This window comes from Scophthalmus maximus, chromosome 1, assembly GCF_022379125.1.
Source record: "Scophthalmus maximus strain ysfricsl-2021 chromosome 1, ASM2237912v1, whole genome shotgun sequence".
In the NCBI taxonomy this organism is placed as follows: domain Eukaryota; kingdom Metazoa; phylum Chordata; class Actinopteri; order Pleuronectiformes; family Scophthalmidae; genus Scophthalmus; species Scophthalmus maximus.
In genome coordinates, this window is record NC_061515.1 from 15220146 (window position 1) to 15246973 (window position 26828).

The 26828-nt window shown below is 41.0% G+C and overlaps 6 protein-coding genes and 1 long non-coding RNA gene across 9 annotated transcripts; 1 reads left to right on the forward strand and 6 right to left on the reverse strand.

Annotated features, from left to right (window-relative positions):
- Positions 1–708: 708 nt before the first annotated feature.
- Positions 709–2822, reverse strand: mrpl17 (mitochondrial ribosomal protein L17). The gene is made up of 3 exons (XM_035633249.2): positions 2444–2822; positions 1260–1328; positions 709–1153 (listed from the first exon to the last, which is right to left on the reverse strand). The coding sequence occupies exons 1-3, from the start codon at positions 2615–2617 to the stop codon at positions 899–901; spliced, it is 498 nt and encodes a 165-aa protein (XP_035489142.1). The 5' UTR covers positions 2618–2822; the 3' UTR covers positions 709–898.
- A 1224-nt stretch (positions 2823–4046) lies between these two features.
- Positions 4047–5557, reverse strand: LOC118303315 (trypsin-1). The gene is made up of 6 exons (XM_035629574.2): positions 5404–5557; positions 5151–5301; positions 4799–5049; positions 4545–4681; positions 4337–4438; positions 4047–4229 (listed from the first exon to the last, which is right to left on the reverse strand). Exons 1-6 carry the CDS (start codon positions 5441–5443, stop codon positions 4182–4184), a joined length of 729 nt encoding a protein of 242 aa, XP_035485467.2. The 5' UTR covers positions 5444–5557; the 3' UTR covers positions 4047–4181.
- Positions 5558–7281: 1724 nt separating this feature from the next.
- Positions 7282–8718, reverse strand: LOC118303283 (trypsin-1-like). The gene is made up of 6 exons (XM_047332894.1): positions 8649–8718; positions 8396–8546; positions 8044–8294; positions 7786–7922; positions 7575–7676; positions 7282–7467 (listed from the first exon to the last, which is right to left on the reverse strand). The coding sequence occupies exons 1-6, from the start codon at positions 8686–8688 to the stop codon at positions 7420–7422; spliced, it is 729 nt and encodes a 242-aa protein (XP_047188850.1). The 5' UTR covers positions 8689–8718; the 3' UTR covers positions 7282–7419.
- Positions 8719–10526: 1808 nt separating this feature from the next.
- LOC118303251 (polyserase-2) lies at positions 10527–15289 on the reverse strand. Its single transcript, XM_047334101.1, has 12 exons — positions 15138–15289; positions 14798–14948; positions 14448–14698; positions 14234–14370; positions 14023–14124; positions 13870–13915; positions 11850–11924; positions 11597–11747; positions 11245–11495; positions 11031–11167; positions 10820–10921; positions 10527–10712 (listed from the first exon to the last, which is right to left on the reverse strand). Exons 1-12 carry the CDS (start codon positions 15271–15273, stop codon positions 10665–10667), a joined length of 1587 nt encoding a protein of 528 aa, XP_047190057.1. The 5' UTR covers positions 15274–15289; the 3' UTR covers positions 10527–10664.
- A 1868-nt stretch (positions 15290–17157) lies between these two features.
- Positions 17158–18031, reverse strand: LOC118310979. The gene is made up of 3 exons (XR_004793879.2): positions 17853–18031; positions 17651–17751; positions 17158–17513 (listed from the first exon to the last, which is right to left on the reverse strand). It is a non-coding gene; the product is annotated as an uncharacterized LOC118310979 (long non-coding RNA).
- A 185-nt stretch (positions 18032–18216) lies between these two features.
- On the forward strand, positions 18217–22967 carry LOC118311085 (trypsin-1). Of its 3 annotated transcripts, none has more exons than XM_035634647.2 (6): positions 18217–18375; positions 18571–18721; positions 18809–19059; positions 19154–19290; positions 19387–19488; positions 22785–22967. In XM_035634647.2, the coding sequence occupies exons 1-6, from the start codon at positions 18240–18242 to the stop codon at positions 22830–22832; spliced, it is 825 nt and encodes a 274-aa protein (XP_035490540.1). In that variant the 5' UTR covers positions 18217–18239; the 3' UTR covers positions 22833–22967. The 3 variants fall into 3 exon arrangements, with proteins under 3 accessions (XP_035490540.1, XP_035490532.1, XP_035490548.1); XM_035634639.2 differs by lacking the exon at positions 22785–22967 and adding an exon at positions 19616–19769; XM_035634655.2 differs by lacking the exons at positions 18217–18375; positions 18571–18721; positions 18809–19059; positions 19154–19290; positions 19387–19488 and adding exons at positions 21443–21596; positions 21699–21849; positions 21951–22201; positions 22323–22459; positions 22550–22651.
- A 2183-nt stretch (positions 22968–25150) lies between these two features.
- On the reverse strand, positions 25151–26728 carry LOC118313152 (trypsin-2). Its single transcript, XM_035638465.2, has 5 exons — positions 26597–26728; positions 26345–26498; positions 25994–26253; positions 25627–25763; positions 25151–25530 (listed from the first exon to the last, which is right to left on the reverse strand). Exons 1-5 carry the CDS (start codon positions 26634–26636, stop codon positions 25378–25380), a joined length of 744 nt encoding a protein of 247 aa, XP_035494358.1. The 5' UTR covers positions 26637–26728; the 3' UTR covers positions 25151–25377.
- Between the last annotated feature and the right edge of the window lie 100 nt (positions 26729–26828).

Sequence of the window (26828 nt, forward strand, 5' to 3'; positions counted from 1 at the left end):
CTGCCGACACAGACTTGTCATAACAGGTGTCCACAGTGTTCACCACGTTAAATGTCAATACTTTTCAAGAGGAAAAAGAAATAATAAAGAAACCACCAAATAAGGCCTACTATTATTTATCAAGTTAAATTACATTATTGGAATTTTCCCCCACAATTTCCCAGCTTTAATATAATAATAATTCCTGGTTTCTAAGTAGAACTTGTTTTTAAACATGGAGAGGGGAAGTTTTCAAGGGCAGATACACTAAAAATAGCTCATTGACCAGCAAGTTTATGAACAGGCACCTTGTCCCAGACGTCCCAGACATTTTGACATGTCGCAGTAGGATAAAATGAGTGATAGCAGGATTTTACTTATCCTCCTCACTGTCTGGGCCCTGGTACTGAGCCTGTTGGGTCACTGTCACACTGGGACACCTGAATGTGTAACACCTATGCTTTTCCTACCATGACAAGTCAAAATGATGACTGTTTACCTTAAAATCTCTTAAATATCCTTCAAAAGAAGAAATCCAGATCCGGATTTCAATCCATCCCAAAACTTACTCACCTGTTACCATGCACGAGACCTATCTTTGATAAATGTTTAATACAAATCCGTCGATAACTTTTGGAGTAATCCTTCTAATGAGAGCATTGTTTTGTGAGCCACGCCTCACATGGTCAAAAGGCCAAATGGATGTTAGTGTTCAAAGAAAGTCTAACATTTGGTAGGTTATCACATTTATTAATACATAAGAAATCCAAAATGTTCCCACACAGAAATGTTCTCACACTAACTTTTGATATGTTCTCTTGGTGAAGCAACACATCAGTCTCTTTAGGCCACAAACTAAAAGTGACCCCTCAGTGCGTTTCAGCATCCGACCATCAACCTTCAGGGATCATGGTATGTGTTATGATTTTGCAGCAAACAGTTGTGCCCTCTCCTCTCTGTAGCCTTTGAGCAGCTGGTTGATGAGAGTCAGTTCATTCTGCTTTTTCGTAGGATAGATAGGCGGGAAGGGGTTGCCTTTGTACTCTAGTACGGCCATCTTGGCTCTGTCCAGGTTCTGTGTGCAGGGGATGCGTGCCATCCGCGTATAACCATTCGGGTGAGACTCGAACCGGGGGGCAAGGACCTTGAAGAGCTTTGGGACCAGATCCTTCTCCTGATGAGAGCGTGGGGAAAAAGACGACGACTTCACATCAACTGTTTTACATTCAGAATGACACAACTTGTAAAATTCTCAACGCTGCCGAGCTGCAGACACGTACCGTCAGCCAAAAACTGGCCATTTTCATCGCTTTCTCGTCAGTATCTCCCTTTTTGGCGTAGTCAACCAGCTGGGGAAAAACAAAACAGGAAAACATTCACAGTCAGAATCATCATGTGTGAAACAAAGAGGAGTTAAAATCAGAATATGTTGCATGTCAGAGCGCCTTTGTACAAAGACTAATATTTTGGAGAGCAAAAACAAATACAGCGGTGACAACAGTGATCATCTCATCAACCATTTTCACTTTCCTATGACAGTACAGCACAAGGGCCCAACCTCCACTGTGCTTTAGTAAATAAGAAAAAGAGACGTTAACATTTTTGTAGTAACTAGGGTTTAACGATTTGGGGAAAATATCTAATTGCGATTTTTCTGACAATTATTGCGATTTGATTTACGATTATAATTACGCGCGCATACACACACACACACACACACACTGAAAGAGAGCTAGATTGTGTTGAAGAGGAGAAGGGGAAAGAGCAGTGAATGAACACACAGTGACGGTGTAGCAGTCTGTCATTTTAAAGAGGGAATAGTCGTTACCCCCCGGTGATGTGAGACATTTTCACGTCCTCGGGATGAAAAGACTGACTGCTTTGCACAATCCCTTTTTTTGTTGCACATCTTTTGGCTCAAACCCCGAAACCGAATTGCCGCTTTTCTTTTAAACATATATATATACACAGTCAAATAAAGGTTGTATAACAGGCCATTGAAGTCTGCTCAAATAATGCTCAGGTGGTTTTTATTGCAAGTGCATATTGTTGAAGAGAAGAGTAAAGATAAAACAGTACCTTGAGATATTTCAGGAACTACAATTTGAGTCACGTGTGGCGAATGGTGTCAGAAACAATAATGCCCAGATTTTCTACGGATCAAAATGTGAGAGAAATGTTTTGGGCTCATTGAGAAATGTGTTTCTCTTCCATGCGAACTCTGTGAATTCAATGGGATGAGCTTTATTTTGTTTTAGTGTGTATTCTACCCCAGGCCGATCGGGATCAATAAGGATAAGGATAAATGACGTGCCTGAAGATATTTAATAACACTTTACTGATCTTAGCTAATTGATATTTATTGTCAATATGTTTTAAACTGAATGTGCACATGTTGTCTCCATGGATCTACTCAGACCAGTTCACAGTCTGTAGCATCAGCTCTCTCCGGACAGTTCGGTACCTTTTCAGCGTAGAAGCGCACTTCGTCCGCTCGGGCCTGCGTGGTCTCGATCCGCTCATGTCGGACCAGACCCGTCAAGATGTTGCGCAGCATGTTGATCCGGGACTGCGGGCCCATGCCCATCTTCCGGGCCACCCGGCCGTGGGAGATCAGCATCTGCAGCGTGAGCCGCATCTTGTCCGCTAAAGATTCGCCTGCGACAAAGAAGACGGAAGACCCCCCGACTATGTGTGGACCGGTGAACGGGGTAAGAACCAGATGTGAAACCTTTTTACAAACGGACCTGAGTGAGGAGCAGTCACCTCGAATGTTCACAACAAGTCCCCCGGTCAGGTTCGTCCGCGCAGTTTGACATTGGCGGTGCGTCGATGTATTTGTCCGACTCGGTCACGGAACCCGGGAACCAACAGTTCCGCTTAACTCGCTGCAGAGGAGACGAAAGACCAAGAGCTAGAGCAAAAATATCAACATTTATTGTCATCACGATTCTTGAACAGAAGCGATGAAGGGTAATATGGACTGTAGAACTTTGTGACGTTGTTTGGTTACCATTAGATACAAATGTGACAACAAACAGTTATAACAAACACATTGGCGCTAAATGTGAAATCATGATCAAAATGGTACATATATATATATATATATATATATATATATATATATATATATATATATATATATATATATATATTTAATATAAATATATATTTAATATAATATACACATATATATTTTTTTCTATACCTGGTTGGTAAAGACCTATTTCTTGTTTATCATTGATACATTTTTCCATAATCAGTTCTTTGTTTTCCTGTTGTTTGTAGTGCTGATGCAAAAAAGACAAAAGTTTTAATGGGTCTCTTTTGAAGTATTCTGCTCAGTTCTTTGAAAGAAAGAAAGAAATGCAACTGGGGGAAAAAATGCAATATTGTTATTTTATCCATTGCTGCTCTGGCCTGGTGTTGAGTACAGTATAAGATGTTTGGGTACAGGCTGTACTGTTCCAGGTATCCCGACCTTGACTTGGTCCTGCAATGTCAGCAGGTGCAGCCTCTCTCACAGACTATATATATATATACACACACACACACACACACACACAAACAAACACACACACACACATACACATCCATCCATACATACATACATATATGTATTAATGTGTATATATGTATATGTATGTGTATATATGTACATGTACATGTCCATGTATGTATGTATAAGTATATAAGTATTGAAGCATTTTAGTCACATACTGTACCACTAAAAGGATAAACCTTAAGTAGTTCATCCATTAAATTATCAATACTTAGAATGCAAGACTTTACTGCTCTGCGCAAATATTTATTTTATGAATTAAATAAATAGTTTCATATTGCATGCAACACACATGATAACATATTTTTGTCATGATAAAGTTTGTGACTATTTTTGTGACATTTTACATGTGAAATACAGTATTTAGATAAACCTAGTTTCTACTTTATTCTGAGGGATAGTTGAAGACCTTGGAGAAAAATCAGTATTGTATGATAAGGACATTTTCTAAACATTGTGTACCACGATGTGGAAAGATGCAGGCAAACAATTGAGAGGTACACCATTTTAAAGTCAAGATGTAAGACTTTATTGATTCAGATGTTAAATGACTGCACAATGTTCCAAACTCGACAACAGTATTGGAGTTAGAATGATGGAAGAAAGGCAATAGAGTAAGATGTTGATCGCAGGATCAGACTTAATAGTTGGCCATGGTCGTCTCCAGCCAATCGTTGAAGAGGCAGACCTGTGAATAGAGAAAGAACAAGGCTTGTTAGCACAAAGAGCCAACAGGAAACATGATAATTTAAAACTCAATGAGCCTCCTTGTTAGTTTAAGAGATATGGTTATACCTTGGCGTAGACACCAGGGTGATCCCTCTCAGCACATCCATAGCCCCAGGACACAACACCCTGCAGCTCACCGTTGCACACGACGGGGCCACCGGAGTCACCCTGAGAGAGAGAAAATGAGAACAATTAAAAAACAGACAAAAATGAATTATCTAGAACAAGGCCACTGACATGCACTGCACACTGCTGATTCCTTCTTGTTACATACCTGGCAAGAGTCCTTGCCTCCCTCAAGGTAACCAGCGCAGAACATGGCTGGAGTGATCATGCCAGGGTAGGAGTTCTCACAGTCACGCTCAGACAGGATGGGGAGATCCAGGCACTGCAGCTTGTTGCTGTCAGCAGCTACAGGGTGAACAACAAAGTATTGTTGACAAAAAGGACAGAAATAACACAAATTTAAAGATAATAGTTAGCCTGAAAAATGACAGTCCAAGCAATTAAAATGTAGATGTTACTCACTGGAGCTCATGGTGTTGCCCCAGCCAGAGACTTTGCACATGGTGCCAGCGGGAGCACAGGCGCTGGGCAGAGCCACAAGCTGCACATACTGGTTGAGGGTGGCGGGCTTGCTCAGCTTGATCAGCATGATGTCATTGTTGATGTTGTAGGAGCTGTAGTTGGGGTGACGGATGACACGGGAGGAGCGGATGAACTGCTCGCTTCCCTCAGTGACCTTGATGTTGTGCTCGCCCATACGCACCTCCACACGGCTGGAGTGGAGAGAGAGGATTTTTTTAGAGTTGAATTTCATGAAGCTGGTTAAAACACAGCATGTGAACCTTTGTCTGTATAATATCAAGGAGAGACGTACGACTTGTAGCAGTGAGCAGCAGACACAACCCAGTTCTCGTTGACCAGGGAGCCTCCACAGAAGTGGTAGCCAGAGTTCAGAGACACCTGATGGGGCTGGGAGTAGGGCTCGCACTCATACCCTCCGACGATCTTGTCGTCCTCCGTGGCAACTGAAAACACACAGAGATGAAAGAGTTAGGAACCTAGTGAATATTTTTTATAATTCACTTATTTAAAACTAGTGAATATAAACCAGAAAGACATAAGCTTACAAGCAGCTCCGATGAGCAGAACGAAGACCAGAGACCTCATGGTTGCTGTGTGATCCTGTCGATGAGAGTCTTCACCTGGAGCCCTGGTTTATATAGAAAGGTAACTCTCCCCTTCCCCTGCTGACCACACCTCCCAACATTGTTTTTGGCCAATCAGGGTCCTGGAATTCTGGGTATTGGAAAAGCAAATATTGAGTTGACTGTGGGGTTATCTGTTCTGACATCCTGTATATATTCATGTTTTATAATTTACAAAACCATTTTGGAATCATTTTTAGAACGGAAACATCAGGAATCAAGAGTTTAAATGTGTTTTTAAGATCTGATTGACAATTTTCTGAATTTACACACAATTGTGTTGGTATCTGCAAGACTATCTTACAAGGTTTTTTCACGCTATTACTGTTTCTAAACTTTACATTCATGTGACATTTTTGCAGAGTACACTATATTTATCTGTATTTATCACTGGATGTATTATGTATGTTAACCTGGAAATGGAGGAGTTGTGCTGTGAAGACGTGGCTGCAGCTCTGCAGATGGCCAGGTTCACAACCATAGTTGCTGAATGTGGATTTCACAGGAGAACGAACACGTGTCGTCGGATAGAACAGTTCAAAAATATACAAAGACATCCACAACACATGAAATGACACAATTACAATATTAGGAAATCACTTTTTAGGGAACTTCTCAGTAAACATCATTGAATTCAAGTGTCATGTTTTTATTTTCTTCCTAAAAGTATGATTTCTAAAAGAACTGTTTACGTATTTGATTTCCCTGTAGGAGTGTTGTTTGCTTTATGAATAAATTAGCTAGTCTTGATTTGAGTCTCTAGGTAAATGGACTATTTGCAAAGTTGTTTGCATTTGATTAGTTTGTTGAACCAATCTTAATACTAGCTGAAGTATTATTAGATTTTCAGTCACACACTGTATCTCTAAAAGAATTAAGCTTAAGTTATTTATTTACTAAATGATCAATGCTTATTTTCTGCAAACCCAGCAAAAGTTTTAAGCTCTGCACAAATATTTATTTGTCTTAATTAAAAACAGTTACATTCTAAACTATTAATTAGCATGCAACACACAAGATAACATATTTTTGTCATGGCCATAAATTGTATATTAAAATGGATGTAATCACCCGGTCAGGAAAGGGAAGCAAATGCACAAGTACCTACAACCTGTATTCTCTCGAATGACCAGCAGAGGGCGACTCCACTAGTTTAAAAAGAAGTCATCTTTATAGAAGTCTAAAAGAAATTGACTCTATATTTCTCACTTGATTTATAACGTCAGGTAACATTTTCCTGAGGAATTTATGGACTCAAGCTCTAGTTTCAAGTCTTCTTCAATACAGCATGATTTTCATTTAGTAAATTAATATCTCATTTTGTGGAAAATAGACGATAAAGCACGGTATCTGTTGGGGTGTGGATACAGTGTGATTGACAGCTAGTACTGTCCAATGGGTGCAGGTTACAGGTGTAGGTGGATGATCTCTCACTCAGGCCCACCCCCCTCCTCCAAATATTGGTTACTTCTGGTTTCAAATAACCAAGATGGCACTGACAAAAATGCTACAAATATGAGCCTTCAAAACAGAAGTTCACAAACCAGTGGGTGACGTCACTGAGGGTTGCCACTTGTGCATGACAAAGTTTGTCACTGAAATATTTTAGATATCAAATACAGTACTTATGGCAGGTCCAAGAAAAACCTTGTTTCTACTCAGGGGTACTGCAGTTTAAGACCTTGGTTAAAAATCAGTAATGTAAAATTGTATTTTATTGATATAAGTTAATTATAAGTATATTTTAAAACATTGTGTACCATGATGTGGGAAGACACAGACAAACAATTGAGAGGTACATAATTTTAAAGTCAAGGTGTAAGACTTTATTGTTTCAGATGTTAAATGACTATACATTGTTCAAAGCTCCACAACAGCATTGGAGTTAGAATGATCGAAGAAAGGCAGTAGAGTCAAATGTTGATCGTAGGATCAGACTTAATAGTTGGCCATGGTTGTCTCCAGCCAATCGTTGAAGAGGCAGACCTGTGAATAGAGACATTACAAGGCTTGTTAGCACAAAGCGCAAACAGGAAACATGATCATTTAAAACTCAATGAGCCTCCTTGTTAGTTTTAGATATATGGTTATACCTTGGCGTAGACACCAGGGTGATCCCTCTCAGCACATCCATAGCCCCAGGACACAACACCCTGCAGCTCACCGTTGCACACGACGGGGCCACCGGAGTCACCCTGAGAGAGAGAAAATGAGAACAATTAAAAAACAGACCAAAATGAATTATTTCAATGAACAAGGCCACTGACATGCACTGCACTCTGCTGATTCCTTCTCGTTACATACCTGGCAAGAGTCCTTGCCTCCCTCAAGGTAACCAGCGCAGAACATGGCTGGAGTGATCATGCCAGGGTAGGAGTTCTCACAGTCACGCTCAGACAGGATGGGGAGATCCAGGCACTGCAGCTTGTTGCTGTCAGCAGCTACAGGGTGAACAACAAAGTATTGTTGACAAAAAGGACAGAAATAACACAAATTTAAAGATAATAGTTAGCCTGAAAAATATCTGACAGTCCAAGCAGTTAAAATGTAGATGTTACTCACTGGAGCTCATGGTGTTGCCCCAGCCAGAGACTTTGCACATGGTGCCAGCGGGAGCACAGGCGCTGGGCAGAGCCACAGGCTGCACATACTGGTTGATGGTGGCGGGCTTGCTCAGCTTGATCAGCATGATGTCATTGTTGATGTTGTAGGAGCTGTAGTTGGGGTGACGGATGACACGGGAGGAGCGGATGAACTGCTCGCTTCCCTCAGTGACCTTGATGTTGTGCTCGCCCATACGCACCTCCACACGGCTGGAGTGGAGAGAGAGGATGTTTTTAGAGTTAAATTTCATGAAGCTGGTTAAAACACAGCATGTGAACCTTTGTCTGTATAATATCAAGGAGAGACGTACGACTTGTAGCAGTGAGCAGCAGACACAACCCAGTTCTCGTTGACCAGGGAGCCTCCACAGAAGTGGTAGCCAGAGTTCAGAGACACCTGATGGGGCTGGGAGTAGGGCTCGCACTCATACCCTCCAACGATCTTGTCGTCCTCCGTGGCAACTGAAAACACACAGAGATGAAAGAGTTAGGAACCTAGTGAATACTTTTTATAATTCACTTATTAAAAACTAGTGAATACAAACCAGAAATACATAAGCTTACAAGCAGCTCCGATGAGCAGAACGAAGACCAGAGACCTCATGGTTGCTGTGTGATCCTGTCGATGAGAGTCTTCACCTGGAGCCCTGGTTTATATAGAAAGGTAACTCTCCCCTTCCCCTGCTGACCACACCTCCCAACATTGTTTTTGGCCAATCAGGGTCCTGGAATTCTGGGTATTGGAAAAGCAAATATTGAGTTGACCGTGGGGTTATCTGTTCTGACATCCTGTATATCTTCATGTTTTATAATTTACAAAACCATTTTGGAATCATTTTCAGAACGGAAACATCAGGAATCAAGAGTTTAAATGTGTTTTTAAGATCTGATTGACAATTTTCTGAATTTACACACAATTTTGTTGGTATCTGCAAGACTATCTTACAAGGTTTTTTCACGCTATTACTGTTTCTAAACTTTACATTCATGTGACATTGTTGCAGAGTACACTATATTTATCTGTATTTATCACTGGATGTATTATGTATGTTAACCTGGAAATGGAGGAGTTGTGCTGTGAAGACGTGGCTGCAGCTCTGCAGATGCCCAGGTTCACAACCATAGTTGCTGAATGTGGATTTCACAGGAGAACGAACACGTGTCGTCAGATAGAACAGTTCAAAAATATACAAAGACATCCACAACACATGAAATGACACAATTACAATATTAGGAAATCACTTTTTAGGGAACTTCTCAGTAAACATCATTGAATTCAAGTGTCATGTTTTTATTTTCTTCCTAAAAGTATGATTTCTAAAAGAACTGTTTACGTATTTGATTTCCCTGTAGGAGTGTTGTTTGCTTTATGAATAAATTAGCTAGTCTTGATTTGAGTCTCTAGGTAAATGGACTATTTGCAAAGTTGTTTGCATTTGATTAGTTTGTTGAACCAATCTTAATACTAGCTGAAGTATTATTAGATTTTCAGTCACACACTGTATCTCTAAAAGAATTAAGCTTAAGTTATTTATTTACTAAATGATCAATGCTTATTTTCTGCAAACCCAGCAAAAGTTTTAAGCTCTGCACAAATATTTATTTGTCTTAATTAAAAACAGTTACATTCTAAACTATTAATTAGCATGCAACACACAAGATAACATATTTTTGTCATGGCCATAAATTGTATATTAAAATGGATGTAATCACCCGGTCAGGAAAGGGAAGCAAATGCACAAGTACCTACAACCTGTATTCTCTCGAATGACCAGCAGAGGGCGACTCCACTAGTTGAAAAAGAAGTCATCTTTATAGAAGTCTAAAAGAAATTGACTCTATATTTCTCACTTGATTTATAACGTCAGGTAACATTTTCCTGAGGAATTTATGGACTCAAGCTCTAGTTTCAAGTCTTCTTCAATACAGCATGATTTTCATTTAGTAAATTAATATCTCATTTTGTGGAAAATAGACGATAAAGCACGGTATCTGTTGGGGTGTGGATACAGTGTGATTGACAGCTAGTACTGTCCAATGGGTGCAGGTTACAGGTGTAGGTGGATGATCTCTCACTCAGGCCCACCCCCCTCCTCCAAATATTGGTTACTTCTGGTTTCAAATAACCAAGATGGCACTGACAAAAATGCTACAAATATGAGCCTTCAAAACAGAAGTTCACAAACCAGTGGGTGACGTCACTGAGGGTTGCCACTTGTGCATGACAAAGTTTGTCACTGAAATATTTTAGATATCAAATACAGTACTTATGGCAGGTCCAAGAAAAACCTTGTTTCTACTCAGGGGTACTGCAGTTTAAGACCTTGGTTAAAAATCAGTAATGTAAAATTGTATTTTATTGATATAAGTTAATTATAAGTATATTTTAAAACATTGTGTACCATGATGTGGGAAGACACAGACAAACAATTGAGAGGTACATAATTTTAAAGTCAAGGTGTAAGACTTTATTGTTTCAGATGTTAAATGACTATACATTGTTCAAAGCTCCACAACAGCATTGGAGTTAGAATGATGGAAGAAAGGCAGTAGAGTAAAATGTTGATCGTAGGATCAGACTTAATAGTTGGCCATGGTCGTCTCCAGCCAATCGTTGAAGAGGCAGACCTGTGAATAGAGACATTACAAGGCTTGTTAGCACAAAGCGCAAACAGGAAACATGATCATTTAAAACTCAATGAGCCTCCTTGTTAGTTTTAGATATATGGTTATACCTTGGCGTAGACACCAGGGTGATCCCTCTCAGCACATCCATAGCCCCAGGACACAACACCCTGCAGCTCACCGTTGCACACGACGGGGCCACCGGAGTCACCCTGAGAGAGAGAAAATGAGAACAATTAAAAAACAGACCAAAATGAATTATTTCAATGAACAAGGCCACTGACATGCACTGCACTCTGCTGATTCCTTCTCGTTACATACCTGGCAAGAGTCCTTGCCTCCCTCAAGGTAACCAGCGCAGAACATGGCTGGAGTGATCATGCCAGGGTAGGAGTTCTCACAGTCACGCTCAGACAGGATGGGGAGATCCAGGCACTGCAGCTTGTTCTTGTCAGCAGCTGCAGATCAAGACAGATTTAGAGGAGGCTGGAGTTGTGGTACAGAAAAACCAATCGACTAGTACGTCTTTACTCACTGGAGCTCATGGTGTTGCCCCAGCCAGAGACTTTGCACATGGTGCCAGCGGGGGCACAGGCGCTGGGCAGAGCCACAGGCTGCACATACTGGTTGAGGGTGGCGGGCTTGCTCAGCTTGATCAGCATGATGTCGTTGTTGATGTTGTAGGAGCTGTAGTTGGGGTGACGGATGACACGGGAGGAGCTGATGAACTGCTCGCTTCCCTCAGTGACCTTGATGTTGTGCTCGCCCATACGCACCTCCACACGGCTGGAGTGGAGAGAGAGGATGTTTTTAGAGTTAAATTTCATGAAGCTGGTTAAAACACAGCATGTGAACCTTTGTCTGTATAATATCAAGGAGAGACGTACGACTTGTAGCAGTGAGCAGCAGACACAACCCAGTTCTCGTTGACCAGGGAGCCTCCACAGAAGTGGTAGCCAGAGTTCAGAGACACCTGATGGGGCTGGGAGTAGGGCTCGCACTCATACCCTCCGACGATCTTGTCGTCCTCCGTGGCAACTGAAAACACACAGAGATGAAAGAGTTAGGAACCTAGTGAATACTTTTTATAATTCACTTATTAAAAACTAGTGAATACAAACCAGAAATACATAAGCTTACAAGCAGCTCCGATGAGCAGAACGAAGACCAGAGACCTCATGGTTGCTGTGTGATCCTGTCGATGAGAGTCTTCACCTGGAGCCCTGGTTTATATAGAAAGGTAACTCTCCCCTTCCCCTGCTGACCACACCTCCCAACATTGTTTTTGGCCAATCAGGGTCCTGGAATTCTGGGTATTGGAAAAGCAAATATTGAGTTGACCGTGGGGTTATCTGTTCTGACATCCTGTATATCTTCATGTTTTATAATTTACAAAACCATTTTGGAATCATTTTCAGAACGGAAACATCAGGAATCAAGTGTTTAAATGTGTTTTTAAGATCTGATTGACAATTTTCTGAATTTACACACAATTTTGTTGGTATCTGCAAGACTATCTTACAAGGTTTTTTCACGCGATTACTGTTTCTAAACTTTACATTCATGTGACATTGTTGCAGAGTACACTATATTTATCTGTATTTATCACTGGATGTATTATGTATGTTAACCTGGAAATGGAGGAGTTGTGCTGTGAAGACGTGGCTGCAGCTCTGCAGATGCCCAGGTTCACAACCATAGTTGCTGAATGTGGATTTCACAGGAGAACGAACACGTGTCGTCAGATAGAACAGTTCAAAAATATACAAAGACATCCACAACACATGAAATGACACAATTACAATATTAGGAAATCACTTTTTAGGGAACTTCTCAGTAAACATCATTGAATTCAAGTGTCATGTTTTTATTTTCTTCCTAAAAGTATGATTTCTAAAAGAACTGTTTACGTATTTGATTTCCCTGTAGGAGTGTTTTGTTTGCTTTATGAATAAATTAGCTAGTCTTGATTTGAGTCTCTAGGTAAATGGACTGTTTGCAAAGTTGTTTGCATTTGATTAGTATGTTGAACAAATCTTAATACTAGCTGAAGTATTATTAGAATTTCAGTCACACACTGTATCTCTAAAAGAATTAACCTTAAGTTATTTATTTACTAAATGATCAATGCTTATTTTCTGCAAACCCAGCAAAAGTTTTAAGCTCTGCACAAATATTTATTTGTCTTAATTAAAAACAGTTACATTCTAAACTATTAATTAGCATGCAACACACAAGATAACATATTTTTGTCATGGCCATAAATTGTATATTAAAATGGATGTAATCACCCGGTCAGGAAAGGGAAGCAAATGCACAAGTGCCTGCAACCTGTATTCTCTCGAATGACCAGCAGAGGGCGACTCCACTAGTTGAAAAAGAAGTCATCTTTATAGAAGTCTAAAAGAAATTGACTCTGTATTTCTCACTTGATTTATAACGTCAGGTAACATTTTCCTGAGGAATTTATGGACTCAAGCTCTAGTTTCAAGTCTTCTTCAATACAGCATGATTTTCATTTAGTAAATTAATATCTCATTTTGTGGAAAATAGACGATAAAGCACGGTATCTGTTGGGGTGTGGATACAGTGTGATTGACAGCTAGTACTGTCCAATGGGTGCAGGTTACAGGTGTAGGTGGATGATCTCTCACTCAGGCCCACCCCCCTCCTCCAAATATTGGTTACTTCTGGTTTCAAATAACCAAGATGGCACTGACAAAAATGCTACAAATATGAGCCTTCAAAACAGAAGTTCACAAACCAGTGGGTGACGTCACTGAGGGTTGCCACTTGTGCATGACAAAGTTTGTCACTGAAATATTTTAGATATCAAATACAGTACTTATGGCAGGTCCAAGAAAAACCTTGTTTCTACTCAGGGGTACTGCAGTTTAAGACCTTGGTTAAAAATCAGTAATGTAAAATTGTATTTTATTGATATAAGTTAATTATAAGTATATTTTAAAACATTGTGTACCATGATGTGGGAAGACACAGACAAACAATTGAGAGGTACATAATTTTAAAGTCAAGGTGTAAGACTTTATTGTTTCAGATGTTAAATGACTATACATTGTTCAAAGCTCCACAACAGCATTGGAGTTAGAATGATGGAAGAAAGGCAGTAGAGTCAAATGTTGATCGTAGGATCAGACTTAATAGTTGGCCATGGTCGTCTCCAGCCAATCGTTGAAGAGGCAGACCTGTGAATAGAGACATTACAAGGTTTGTTAGCACAAAGAGCCAACAGGAAACATGATCATTTAAAACTCAATGAGCCTCCTTGTTAATTTAAGAGATATGGTTATACCTTGGCGTAGACACCAGGGTGATCCCTCTCAGCACATCCATAGCCCCAGGACACAACACCCTGCAGCTCACCGTTGCACACGACGGGGCCACCGGAGTCACCCTGAGAGAGAGAAAATGAGAACAATTAAAAAACAGACCAAAATGAATTATTTCAATGAACAAGGCCACTGACATGCACTGCACTCTGCTGATTCCTTCTCGTTACATACCTGGCAAGAGTCCTTGCCTCCCTCAAGGTAACCAGCGCAGAACATGGCTGGAGTGATCATGCCAGGGTAGGAGTTCTCACAGTCACGCTCAGACAGGATGGGGAGATCCAGGCACTGCAGCTTGTTCTTGTCAGCAGCTGCAGATCAAGACAGATTTAGAGGAGGCTGGAGTTGTGGTACAGAAAAACCAATCGACTAGTACGTCTTTACTCACTGGAGCTCATGGTGTTGCCCCAGCCAGAGACTTTGCACATGGTGCCAGCGGGGGCACAGGCGCTGGGCAGAGCCACAGGCTGCACATACTGGTTGAGGGTGGCGGGCTTGCTCAGCTTGATCAGCATGATGTCGTTGTTGATGTTGTAGGAGCTGTAGTTGGGGTGACGGATGACACGGGAGGAGCTGATGAACTGCTCGCTTCCCTCAGTGACCTTGATGTTGTGCTCGCCCATACGCACCTCCACACGGCTGGAGTGGAGAGAGAGGATTTTTTTAGAGTTGAATTTAATGTCGCAGGTTCAACATGCGTGCACATCTTTGTCTGTATAATATCAAGGAGAGACGTACGACTTGTAGCAGTGAGCAGCAGACACAACCCAGTTCTCGTTGACCAGGGAGCCTCCACAGAAGTGGTAGCCAGAGTTCAGAGACACCTGATGGGCCTGGGAGTAGGGCTCGCACTCATACCCTCCGACGATCTTGTCGTCCTCCGTGGCAACTGAAAACACAGTTAGCGGTTTACTTCTAGTCCTATTGTTGATATCCAGTCAAAACCCAAAAGTTGTGGATTGTGTATTTGAGCACAGCTATAGGAGATGTTGAGGTAATACTGGAGCTAAAGCTCTAGTCTTGGATGAAGAACAATGGGCCACAAGCAGAATCAGCTCAAACAAATGTTGACACTTACAAGCAGCTCCGATGAGCAGAACGAAGACAAGAGACCTCATGGTTGCTGTGTGATCTTGTAGATGACAGGACTTCACCAAGATTCTTGGTTTATATCCACGGTCAGGTGAGCTGCCCTGCTCTCTGGCAATCCTCATTGGTCAGTGAGGAGCCAATCTCTGCAGCAGGATGTTGCGATCTAGTAAATGATTTCCAGAATATTTTTTAAAAACACCTGAATACAAGAATGACCTTCCTCTCAGTAATTCTTTGGGAACATAGGAGAATAGGTCATCTGGATCCTGTACGATATATTAATTAAAAAAATAATCACAAACAATTTGTATGTATAGTTTTTTCATAGCAGTATTAAATATGATAAGAAATTATATTACTACATCACTGAAACATAGGTAGATACAATTTTGACCGAACAAGACAACTGCAAATAAACTCCTGGATCATACTGAAGATTAAATGCATTGTGCTTTTTCTTTTATTGCCACAGGTTCCTCTGCTGAAATTGTCATACAGATATTACTCAATTATACCCAAGGAAAAATATTGCAGGCTTAGTTGTTGTTTGTTTATCCACCTATTTATCTATCAGCTGCCATTACTCTATTACTCTTGTTTTAGTGAAAGTTCTTATCCACCCCCTACTATCTGAAAGTTGGCTTGTGTTTCGTTGGTAAGATTGCACAGGTACACAAGACAAAGCTATATTTAGATGTGTATGGACACAGTATTTCACAGCTGTGAGATTCTCAGGACCCATTACCAGAAAACACATTTTAGATACAAGGGCCGAGGCTGCCTTGAGAAAGAACTCATAATCTTTATAGAGACAGATTTACAAGGTTTTTTCAGAAGTTAAAAAGCAATTTACTGATCTGAGTTTAGGACCTGAGATCTAAATCAGTAGCAATACCACAATTTGAAAATACTCTTACAAGTCTTGCTTGAGTAAAAATATATTATAATATATTATATATAAAATATGTAAAAAATATAAAATATTACCAGCGAAATGCACCCAGATTATCAAAGGTGGAAGTATTCACTATGCAAGTATCACTATAGAACTCCAAAGCTCCCAAAGTTTTGTTGTGGGATATTTTATAACATTATCATTCTCATTATTACATAACAAGGTAACCTTGTGTGCATCTTTGCAAGCAACGAATAATGAGCCACATTATTGAAAATTAAAAAGTAAGTCTGATGCACAAGCACTGTTACACTGTTTAACTCGACAAAGCTTCATAGATTTAAGGCATAGACAACCTACTCATGGTGTAACTGTCAGTCTTAACAGTTTGAGAACTTGGTGTGGAATTTAGTCTGCTCACAGATTATTCTCAGTGGATACCACCTGTGCTGATATACATGGCTTTAAATCTATAATATTGCATCATGTTTTATATGTTTAATTTGTATGTGAAATGATACCTGCCAAACATATGTAACATTTACATTTGAGAGTAGTGGGGTAAAAAATCTAAATACATTCTCGTAAACGAGTAGCTACAACTTTTACTGAAGTGCACTCATGAAAATGTACACTACTACTCTACACTAGTCAGAGAGCACTTTCTAATAAGAACATTTCATGTCTTGATAAAAGAAACACTAAAGAGATGCTAATGTCATAAACCCAAAATAAAGTGTAAAGTGAATAAAGTGAAAGTGCATAAATACAAGGAGAACAAAATTAGTAAAGATTATAGAAGAATGGTTGTAGAACAGAATAATAATACAAGTATGATATACTCGGGAAAAAACAGATTCAGAATAATGTTTGTCCTTTTTCCCCCTCTCAGGCCTCATTGGGCATATAAGGCTTATCCAAATGTGGGAAAAAAAACTACTTTTCATTCACATTCATAATCTTTTATTGCACTACAGTGGTCTGAGAGTTGAAAAGTCATATTTCATATCTTTAAATGCTGACACAAGAGATAGTGAAGTGAAAGTTAAGTTAGAAGTATTTCTATAAATACTTGGATGCCTGTGTCCTTAATATCAGAAACGGATGAAACAGAAAATAATCAAAACAAATTCCTGATAAAACAACAAATGTCCTGTGACCTGCTTAACACTACTTCACAATTGTCCAAACAAGCAGTCTTTGTTATATTTGTTCCATTATGAGGCAAATCATTTAAACAGAGAGAAAACAACTTCACATAATATATCATGCTTCATATGCAGCTCATAAGACTTTATTTGATGTACTTCTCCATCCGCACTACATAATATTGCATTTAGTCAGAAAGGAGTAAAAACATCTAGTCCTCTTTGAAAAAGTGTTGAACTAGAAAATAGCATAGGTGGGAACCTAACAGTAGTCCATGCGACAGGATATCCAGACACTGCAGTCTGTTACTGTCCACAGCTGCAGAAAAATAAAATGAAAAAAATGAAAGTGAACTGTGAGGCAGGGATGGCTTGTTGGTAATTGTAAATTTAGACACAGTTTGAGCAATCCTTTATAATTTTTCTGAAATAACGTCTCAAAGAGATGTAACTCACTGGAGCTCATGGCGTTGCCCAAGCCAGTGACTGTACTTGGTGCCATCATTGGCACTTCTGGTGTGGAGAACCTCAGGCCACACAAATGGTTAAGGTATAACCTGTCACAACACAGTTCTTAACAACCAGGGATCCACCACAGAAGTGGTACCCAGTATTCAGAGGCACTTGACGGGGCTGACAATGAGGTCGGCATTCATACCTGACGATCTTTTCATCCTCTGTAGCAACTGAAAACAGATTTAAGACGGACCAAAATACTTAATGGTTTGCCACAGTAATGAATTTAAATAAAAGTATACAAGACACAAATCAGATCTCCTTTACACTTCCCACACTAACAGGCATCTCCAATGAGCAGGACAAAGACCAGAGACCCTGTGGCTGTCTTATACGATCCTGTCAGTTCACCTGAATCACTGTTTTATATATACTCCAAGCTAACAGGGTGGTCAGATAATTTCCCGTCCAAATAAAATGGTTCATTCCAAGGCCATCCTGACTTCAATAAATGTTTTTTTAAAGTAAATCGGGAAATCATTCGCTAGATCGCAACATCCTGCTGCAGAGATTGGCTCCTCACTGACCAATGAGGATTGCCGGAGAGCAGGGTGGCTCGCCCGACTGTGGATATAAACCAAGGATCTTGGTGAAGTCCTGTCATCGACACGATCACACAGCAACCATGAGGTCTCTGGTCTTCGTTCTGCTCATCGGAGCTGCTTGTAAGTGTCAACTTTTGTTTTAGCCATTTACCTTTCTGCTTGTGGCTGATTGAACTTCATCCAAGACTAGAGCTTTAGCTCCAGCATTACCTCAACATCTCCTATAGCAGTGCTCAAATACACAATCCACAACTTTTGGGTTTTGACTGGAAATCAACAATAGGACTAGAAGTAAACCGCTAACTGTGTTTTCAGTTGCCACGGAGGACGACAAGATTGTCGGAGGGTATGAGTGCGAGCCCTACTCCCAGGCCCATCAGGTGTCTCTGAACTCTGGCTACCACTTCTGTGGAGGCTCCCTGGTCAACGAGAACTGGGTTGTGTCTGCTGCTCACTGCTACAAGTCGTACGTCTCTCCTTAATCTAATGTTCAGGCATGTTGAACCTGCGACATTAAATTCCACTCTAAAAAAATCCTCTCTCTCAACTCCAGCCGTGTGGAGGTGCGTATGGGCGAGCACAACATCAAGGTCACTGAGGGAAGCGAGCAGTTCATCAGCTCCTCCCGTGTCATCCGTCACCCCAACTACAGCTCCTACAACATCAACAATGACGTCATGCTGATCAAGCTGAGCAAGCCCGCCACCCTCAACCAGTATGTGCAGCCTGTGGCTCTGCCCAGCGCCTGTGCCCCCGCTGGCACCATGTGCAAAGTCTCTGGCTGGGGCAACACCATGAGCTCCAGTGAGTAAAGACACCTGCATTGTTCTCTTAACATGTAGATTGTTTTTTTCCGAACCACAATTCCAGCTTCCTCTAAATCTGTCTTGATCTGCAGCTGCTGACAAGAACAAGCTGCAGTGCCTGGATCTCCCCATCCTGTCTGAGCGTGACTGTGAGAACGCCTACCCTGGCATGATCACTCAAGCCATGTTCTGCGCTGGTTACCTTGAGGGAGGCAAGGACTCTTGCCAGGTACGTGAATCACTGTTCAGGCAAAATACAGCAAATAATGACTTGGTATGACTTGCTCAGTCTAACTGCATAATTTCTCACTCTTCTTCTCGTCAGGGTGACTCCGGTGGCCCCGTCGTGTGCAACGGTGAGCTGCAGGGTGTTGTGTCCTGGGGCTACGGATGTGCTGAGAGGGATCACCCTGGTGTCTATGCCAAGGTATACTCATATGTCTAGAACTAACAATTAACTTATTTGAGTTATAAGTGACTTTGTGCATGACCACAAAAAAATGTATCATATTTGCTGTTTGTGCTAACAAGCCTTGTTCTGTCTCTATTCTCAGGTCTGCATCTTCATCGATTGGCTGGAGACGACCATGGCCAACTATTAAGTCTGGTCTTGCGATCACCTTCTTACTCTACTAGCTTTCTTCCATCATAACAATGTGGAGTAATTTTACATCTGAATCAATAAAGTCTTACACCTTGACTTGAAAACGATGTTCCTCTCCAATTTTTTCTGTGTCTTCCCACGTCATGGTACAAAAAAAAATGTATTTACTTAATTGATTTTTCACCTATGTCTTAAACTATTCCTCAGGTTAAAGTAGAAACAAGGTTCATCTTGGACCAGCCACAAATACTGTATTTGACATCTAAAATTTTTGAATCACAAACTTATAATGAAGTCACTCATTGGTTTGTGAACTGCTCCTCAAGTTTAGCATTTTCATTTTTCAAAAGCCAGAAGTAACCAATATTTGGAGGAGGGGCTAGCCCTGACAAAGGCCGCCCATCTACACTTCTTGGGTTGTTCTAGCTAGTACGAGCTCTTAGTCAGGCCAATCCCCCTCCTCCAAATATTGGTTACTAATAGTTTTTAAAAATCAAGATGGCACTGACCGAAATGCTAAACTCTCAATGCATACCATGCTTTATCATCTCTTTTACTCTAAACGGAACAATGATTTAATAAATTAACATCATGCTGTATTGACGAAAACTTGAAACTAGAGCTTGAGATGTTACCTGACATTATAAATCAAATGAGAAGTATAGAGTCAATTTCTCCTAGACTTCTATAGAAAATGACCTGTTCTTAAACCAGTGGAGTCGCCCTCTGCTGGTCATTCGAGAGAATACAGGTTGTAGGAACTTGCTTCACTTTCCGGACCGGGTGACTACATTCATTTTAATAAACAGTTTACGGCCATGCCAAAAATATGTTAGCTTGTGTGTTGCATGCTAATTAATAGTTTAGAATGTAACTGCTTTTAATTAACGCAAATAAATATTCGTGCAGAGCTTAAAACTTTTGCTGGGTTTGCAGAAAATAAGCATTGATCATTTAGTAAATAAATAACTTAAGTTTAATTCTTTTAGAGATACAGTGTGTGATTGAAATGCTAATACTACTTCAGCTAGTGTTAAGATTGGTTCAACAAACTAATCAAATGCAAACAATTTTGCAAACAGTCCATTTACCTAGAGACTCAAATCAAGACTAGCTAATTTATTCATAAAGCAAACAACACTCCTACAGGGAAATCAAATACGTAAACAGTCTTTTAGAAATCATACTTTTAGGAAGAAAATAAAAACATGACACTTGAATTCAATGATGTTTACTGAGAAGTTCCCTAAAAAGTAATTTCCTTAAATTGTAATTGTGTCATTTCATGTGTTGGGGATGTCTTTGTATATTTTTGAACTGTTCTTTCCGACGACACGTGTTCGTTCTCCTGTGAAATCCACATTCAGCAACTGTGGTTGTGAACCTGGCCATCTGCAGAGCTGCAGCCACGTCTTCACAGCACAACTCCTCCATTTCCAGGTTAACATACATAATACATCCAGTGATAAATACAGATAAATATAGTGTACTCTGCAACAATGTCACATGAATGTAAAGTTTAGAAACAGTAATAGCGTGAAAAAACCTTGTAAGATAGTCTTGCAGATACCAACACAATTGTGTGTAAATTCAGAAAATTGTCAATCAGATCTTAAAAACACATTTAAACACTTGATTCCTGACGTTTCCATTGTAAAAATGATTCCAAAATGGTTTTGTAAATTATAAAACATGAAGATATACAGGATGTCAGAACAGATAACCCCACAGTCAACTCAATATTTGCTTTTCCAATACCCAGAATTCCAGGACCCTGATTGGCCAAAAACAATGTTGGGAGGTGTGGTCAGCAGGGGAAGGGGAGAGTTACCTTTCTATATAAACCAGGGCTCCAGGTGAAGACTCTCATCGACAGGATCACACAGCAACCATGAGGTCTCTGGTCTTCGTTCTGCTCATCGGAGCTGCTTGTAAGCTTATGTCTTTCTGGTTTATATTCACTAGTTTTAAATAAGTGAATTATAAAAAATATTCACTAGGTTCCTAACTCTTTCATCTCTGTGTGTTTTCAGTTGCCACGGAGGACGACAAGATCGTCGGAGGGTATGAGTGCGAGCCCTACTCCCAGCCCCATCAGGTGTCTCTGAACTCTGGCTACCACTTCTGTGGAGGCTCCCTGGTCAACGAGAACTGGGTTGTGTCTGCTGCTCACTGCTACAAGTCGTACGTCTCTCCTTGATATTATACAGACAAAGGTTCACATGCTGTGTTTTAACCAGCTTCATGAAATTCAACTCTAAAAAAATCCTCTCTCTCCACTCCAGCCGTGTGGAGGTGCGTATGGGCGAGCACAACATCAAGGTCACTGAGGGAAGCGAGCAGTTCATCCGCTCCTCCCGTGTCATCCGTCACCCCAACTACAGCTCCTACAACATCAACAATGACATCATGCTGATCAAGCTGAGCAAGCCCGCCACCCTCAACCAGTATGTGCAGCCTGTGGCTCTGCCCAGCGCCTGTGCCCCCGCTGGCACCATGTGCAAAGTCTCTGGCTGGGGCAACACCATGAGCTCCAGTGAGTAACATCTACATTTTAACTGCTTGGACTGTCAGATATTTTTCAGGCTAACTATTATCTTTAAATTTGTGTTATTTCTGTCCTTTTTGTCAACAATACTTTGTTGTTCACCCTGTAGCTGCTGACAGCAACAAGCTGCAGTGCCTGGATCTCCCCATCCTGTCTGAGCGTGACTGTGAGAACTCCTACCCTGGCATGATCACTCCAGCCATGTTCTGCGCTGGTTACCTAGAGGGAGGCAAGGACTCTTGCCAGGTATTTAATTCAATGTTCAGAACAAATAATGTACGTAATTCTTGGATTGACTTACGTAATTCTTGGATTTTTTCACTCTTCAATCTCCAGGGTGACTCCGGTGGCCCCGTCGTGTGCAACGGTGAGCTGCAGGGTGTTGTGTCCTGGGGCTACGGATGTGCTGAGAGGGATCACCCTGGTGTCTATGCCAAGGTATAACCATATATCTAAATCTAACAACAAAGTTATTTGAGTTTTCAGTCATTTTGTGCATCACCATTTAAAAATGATCATATTCACTGTTTGCTCTCTTTGCTAACAAGCCTTGTAATGTCTCTATTCACAGGTCTGCCTCTTCAACGATTGGCTGGAGACGACCATGGCCAACTATTAAGTCTGATCCTGCGATCAACATTTTACTCTGCTGCCTTTTTTCCATCATTCTAACTCAAATACTGTCGTTGAGTTTTGAACATTGTGCAGTCATTTAACATCTGAATCAATAAAGTCTTACACCTTGACTTTAAAATTATGTTCCTCTCAATTTTTTTGCCTGCGTCTTCCAGTACATTACATTACATTCATTTAGCTGAATATATATATATATATATATATACAGTATATCCATCCATCATCTACCGCTTTATCCATTTAAGGGTCGCAGGGGGGCTGAAGTCAATCCCAGCGGACATTGGTCGAGAGGCGGGGTACACCCTGCACAGGTCGCCAGCCTATCGCAGGGTCACATACAGAGACACACAACCATTCACTCTCACATTCACACCTACGGTCAAATTACAATCTTGAATTTACCTAACCCCATTCTGCATGTCTTTGGGCTGTGGGAGGAAGCCGGAGAAGAACCAACACTTGCACGGGGATAACTCCACACAGAAAGGCCCTGGTTGGTTGGAACTTGGATTCGTACCCAGATAATCACTACACCTCTCTCTCTCTCTCTCTCTCTCTCTCTCTCTCTCTCTCTCTCTCTCTCTCTCTCTATATATATATATATATATATATATATATATATATATATATATATATATATAAAAGGAGATTCTCAAGTTTTTTCTCAGAAAGGTTGTTCATTTGAAAAAAACTAAATACTTCCTGTTGTTTGCAATGTATATATATAAGGAGATTCTAATGTATTTCTCAGAAAGGTTGTTCATTTGGGAAAAAACAAAATACTTCCTAATGTTTGCAAAGTACAAGATATGCACTGATTACCTGGTATTTTAAGGCTTCTAACTCAATTTATCAAGAATAAATGGCAATTATCACGTGTTTGCAAAGAGAGTATAAGAATTATAAACTAAATCCAGAAATCATTTGTTGGATCTTTCTCTCAGGTACAAGTCTTTTTACTTGTATTTAAATGGATACATTTGTCAGGTGGAAACAGGGTTGCTTTGGGTATTCTTCAGGTATACCTCTGCATGATTCAGCAGAAGTCTCACAACTCTTCTGAAGATGACAGTGGTTGTTGGAAGTTAATAATTCATCTTCATTTCTCTTCATTTGAATTATGTATAGATTAATATAAATACATATGCAAAAACAAATCATCTTTAATAGGGACCTTAAAGTTTACATTCTGCCGTTCATTTACTGATTTGTCATATTCCATTTCGCCATCTGATCTCTTTCTGTATCATCACATCACAGTGATACTGATGAAGAGGGAGAGGCCATATTCTGGAGCAGCAGGTGCTTTGCAATCCTCTGTGCCAGGTGAAAAAACAATGGAAGGTATTTCTGTGCAACTGACCTGTGTCTGTGCTATTGTGTTGTGATTTCAGCATATCTGACTGCTGATGGCTGATATTCAACCAGAGGCTTCAACGAAATTTTCATGGACAAGAAAACAAGGCACCAGTGGTGAGCATGACATTTCTGTCCTCAAGTTACGGTAATTGCAGTGTTTGTCTGAGCACCACAGTATTTGTGACAGTGTGACAGCACTTTGACAACCTGTAGGTTTTCTTTTCATCTAAATGACACAGTCAGGTGATCAGTCAAAAATGTGACAGGCTTCAAACTCGTATTGTATCATTTTCCCCCGTTTTTTCCTTAGTCGTAAATGGTTGTTGCACCATGGTTTTAGGAAGAGAACAGCTCCTTTGCACACCATCAACCAATGTGTCTGTTTCAGATGTGGATATTGCACCAAAGTGAGTAAGGATTTGGAAACTGAACATCACTAACTGAACCATAATGAGGAGGGAGCATCTACTTGTGTGGAAGATCCATTAATCAGCATCCCGTAAATCCATACATTATCTCACTTTTGTGCAAATTTCGCTGTAGGTCATCTGTGTCCTTTTTTTCAAGATGCCTGAAGCAATCAGCATTAAGGAGAAAGAAATAAAAGATGGGAAGCATTCACGTCCTTCACCAAAACTAATAGACGGGCAGAACCCTCATCAACACACGTGGCAGTTTGTGTTTTATTTTAAGGTAAAAATCCCGTTGACTGATTGTGTGGTGCTATGGATCACAGGAAAACCAAATTCAAACTGGTGCGATTCTGAATGGCATTTTTTTTTAAGTGTACTGGCATAAGCTGTTATTGTTTGACTGTGGTTTATATTTGTAAGGTCTTACCACAGATTTGAAACAAAGTATTCAGAAATGTCTCACAGTACAACAGTTGCCCAAGAGCATCTGTATGAGGAGCAGTAGAAGCAACAATCATAAACACACTGATGCTTCACAAAAGGAAAGATTTTATTGATCGTGTCCTGACTAAACACATCCCTCTCTCACACTTTTTCTTCTCGTGGCGCCCTCTCAGCTGATCTCTCGCTGCTTTTCTCCCTGACACCACCCACCACCACCTCCTGTCTCCGTCTCCTTCAATTTCACCTCTCTCTCTCTCCCTCTCTCTGGTTTTGCCTCCCTCCTGTAGATCTGTGATGATAACAGATGACAGCCTAGCTGTAGCTGGAGAGAATGTCGTTGATCCAGGGCATCAGAGAGCAGACTTTGGTGTAAACGCCCGGGTAGTTGGGCTGAGCGCAGCCCTGGCCCCAAGAGACGATACCCTGCAGCTCCCCATTACACACCAGAGGACCACCAGAGTCACCCTGAGCAGGGGAGAGGAAGAACATTGAGTTTATTAATTTTTTTTCTTACAGATCACCTCGTGTTATTTAATGTGCTGTGAAATTGTGTGAAAATACCTGACAAGCATCCTTGCCTCCCTCCAGGTAACCGGCGCACACCATGCGGTCAGTGATCTTGCCGGGGTAGGAGCTGTCACAGTCCTTGTGAGACAGAATGGGGACGTTCACACACTGGAGGTAAAATGGGTTGAACACTGCGGATTAGAACAAGAAGGAAAGATTAACGTTAGAGAATAGTTCAATCTGTATTCTAAATTGAGCATTGCCACCATCATATGTAAGCTCTTGTGGCATTGATAATGCTATTTGGTTTAAATACGGCAGACTTCATTGCTTTATCAAATTAAATAGGTTTTGTATTTTTTTTGAAATGGTTTTAGAAATGTGGTTGCAGTCAAGAAATATATTATTGAAGCCACCTCACCTTGATCAGTGTAGATGTTCCCCCATCCGGACACTGTGCACATGTCCCCGGGTGCGGGGCAGGCTTTGGGCAGGGCGACAGGTTTGACGTATTGGTTCACGGTGGCTGGGTGGGCCAACTTCATCAGCATGATGTCATAGTCCAGGGTCCTGTAGTCGTAACTCTGATGCCAGTAGATGGCATCCACAGGCATGAGCTGCTCCGTGCCCTCGTGCATCCAGATGTGGTTGTCACCCAAGACCGCGATCTGGGAAAAGGGGCTGCAGGAGAGGCAAAGAAGCGAAATGATCACAATCATGTCAGCCATGAAATTCATGTCGATGAGTCTGGATACAGGAATGTGATACAAACTTTTGCCAGCAGTGAGCAGCAGAGATGATCCATCGGTCGTTGATGAGGGAGCCGCCACAGAAATGGTAGCCAATATTGAGAGACACCTGCCAGGGTTGGGAATGGGCCTCGCACTTGTAGCCGCCTACAATCCTGTCATCTGTAGGGGCTGCAGCTGTGAAGTGAAGGAAATATTTAAAATGCTTCAACTTCAACAGAGTTTAAGTTCATCTTTATTCTAAAACCTCCGTACACACTTCAGATGTTCTTTACCTGCAGCGCCCAGTAGTGTGAAAACAATCAGGCCAATCATCTTGTGGCTGCCTCAAACCTTCCTACGACCAGACTGGACGTGAATGATCTGTCACTCACTGCATTTATACTTTAACCCCTCTGTGTCTTTCCATACCCCCCCCCCCCCCCCCCCCCCCCTTAATCTCTCCTCACCCCCATCCCTCCACCTAATTCCACCCACCCACCTTTGAATCTCTGTTCCCTCCTCCTG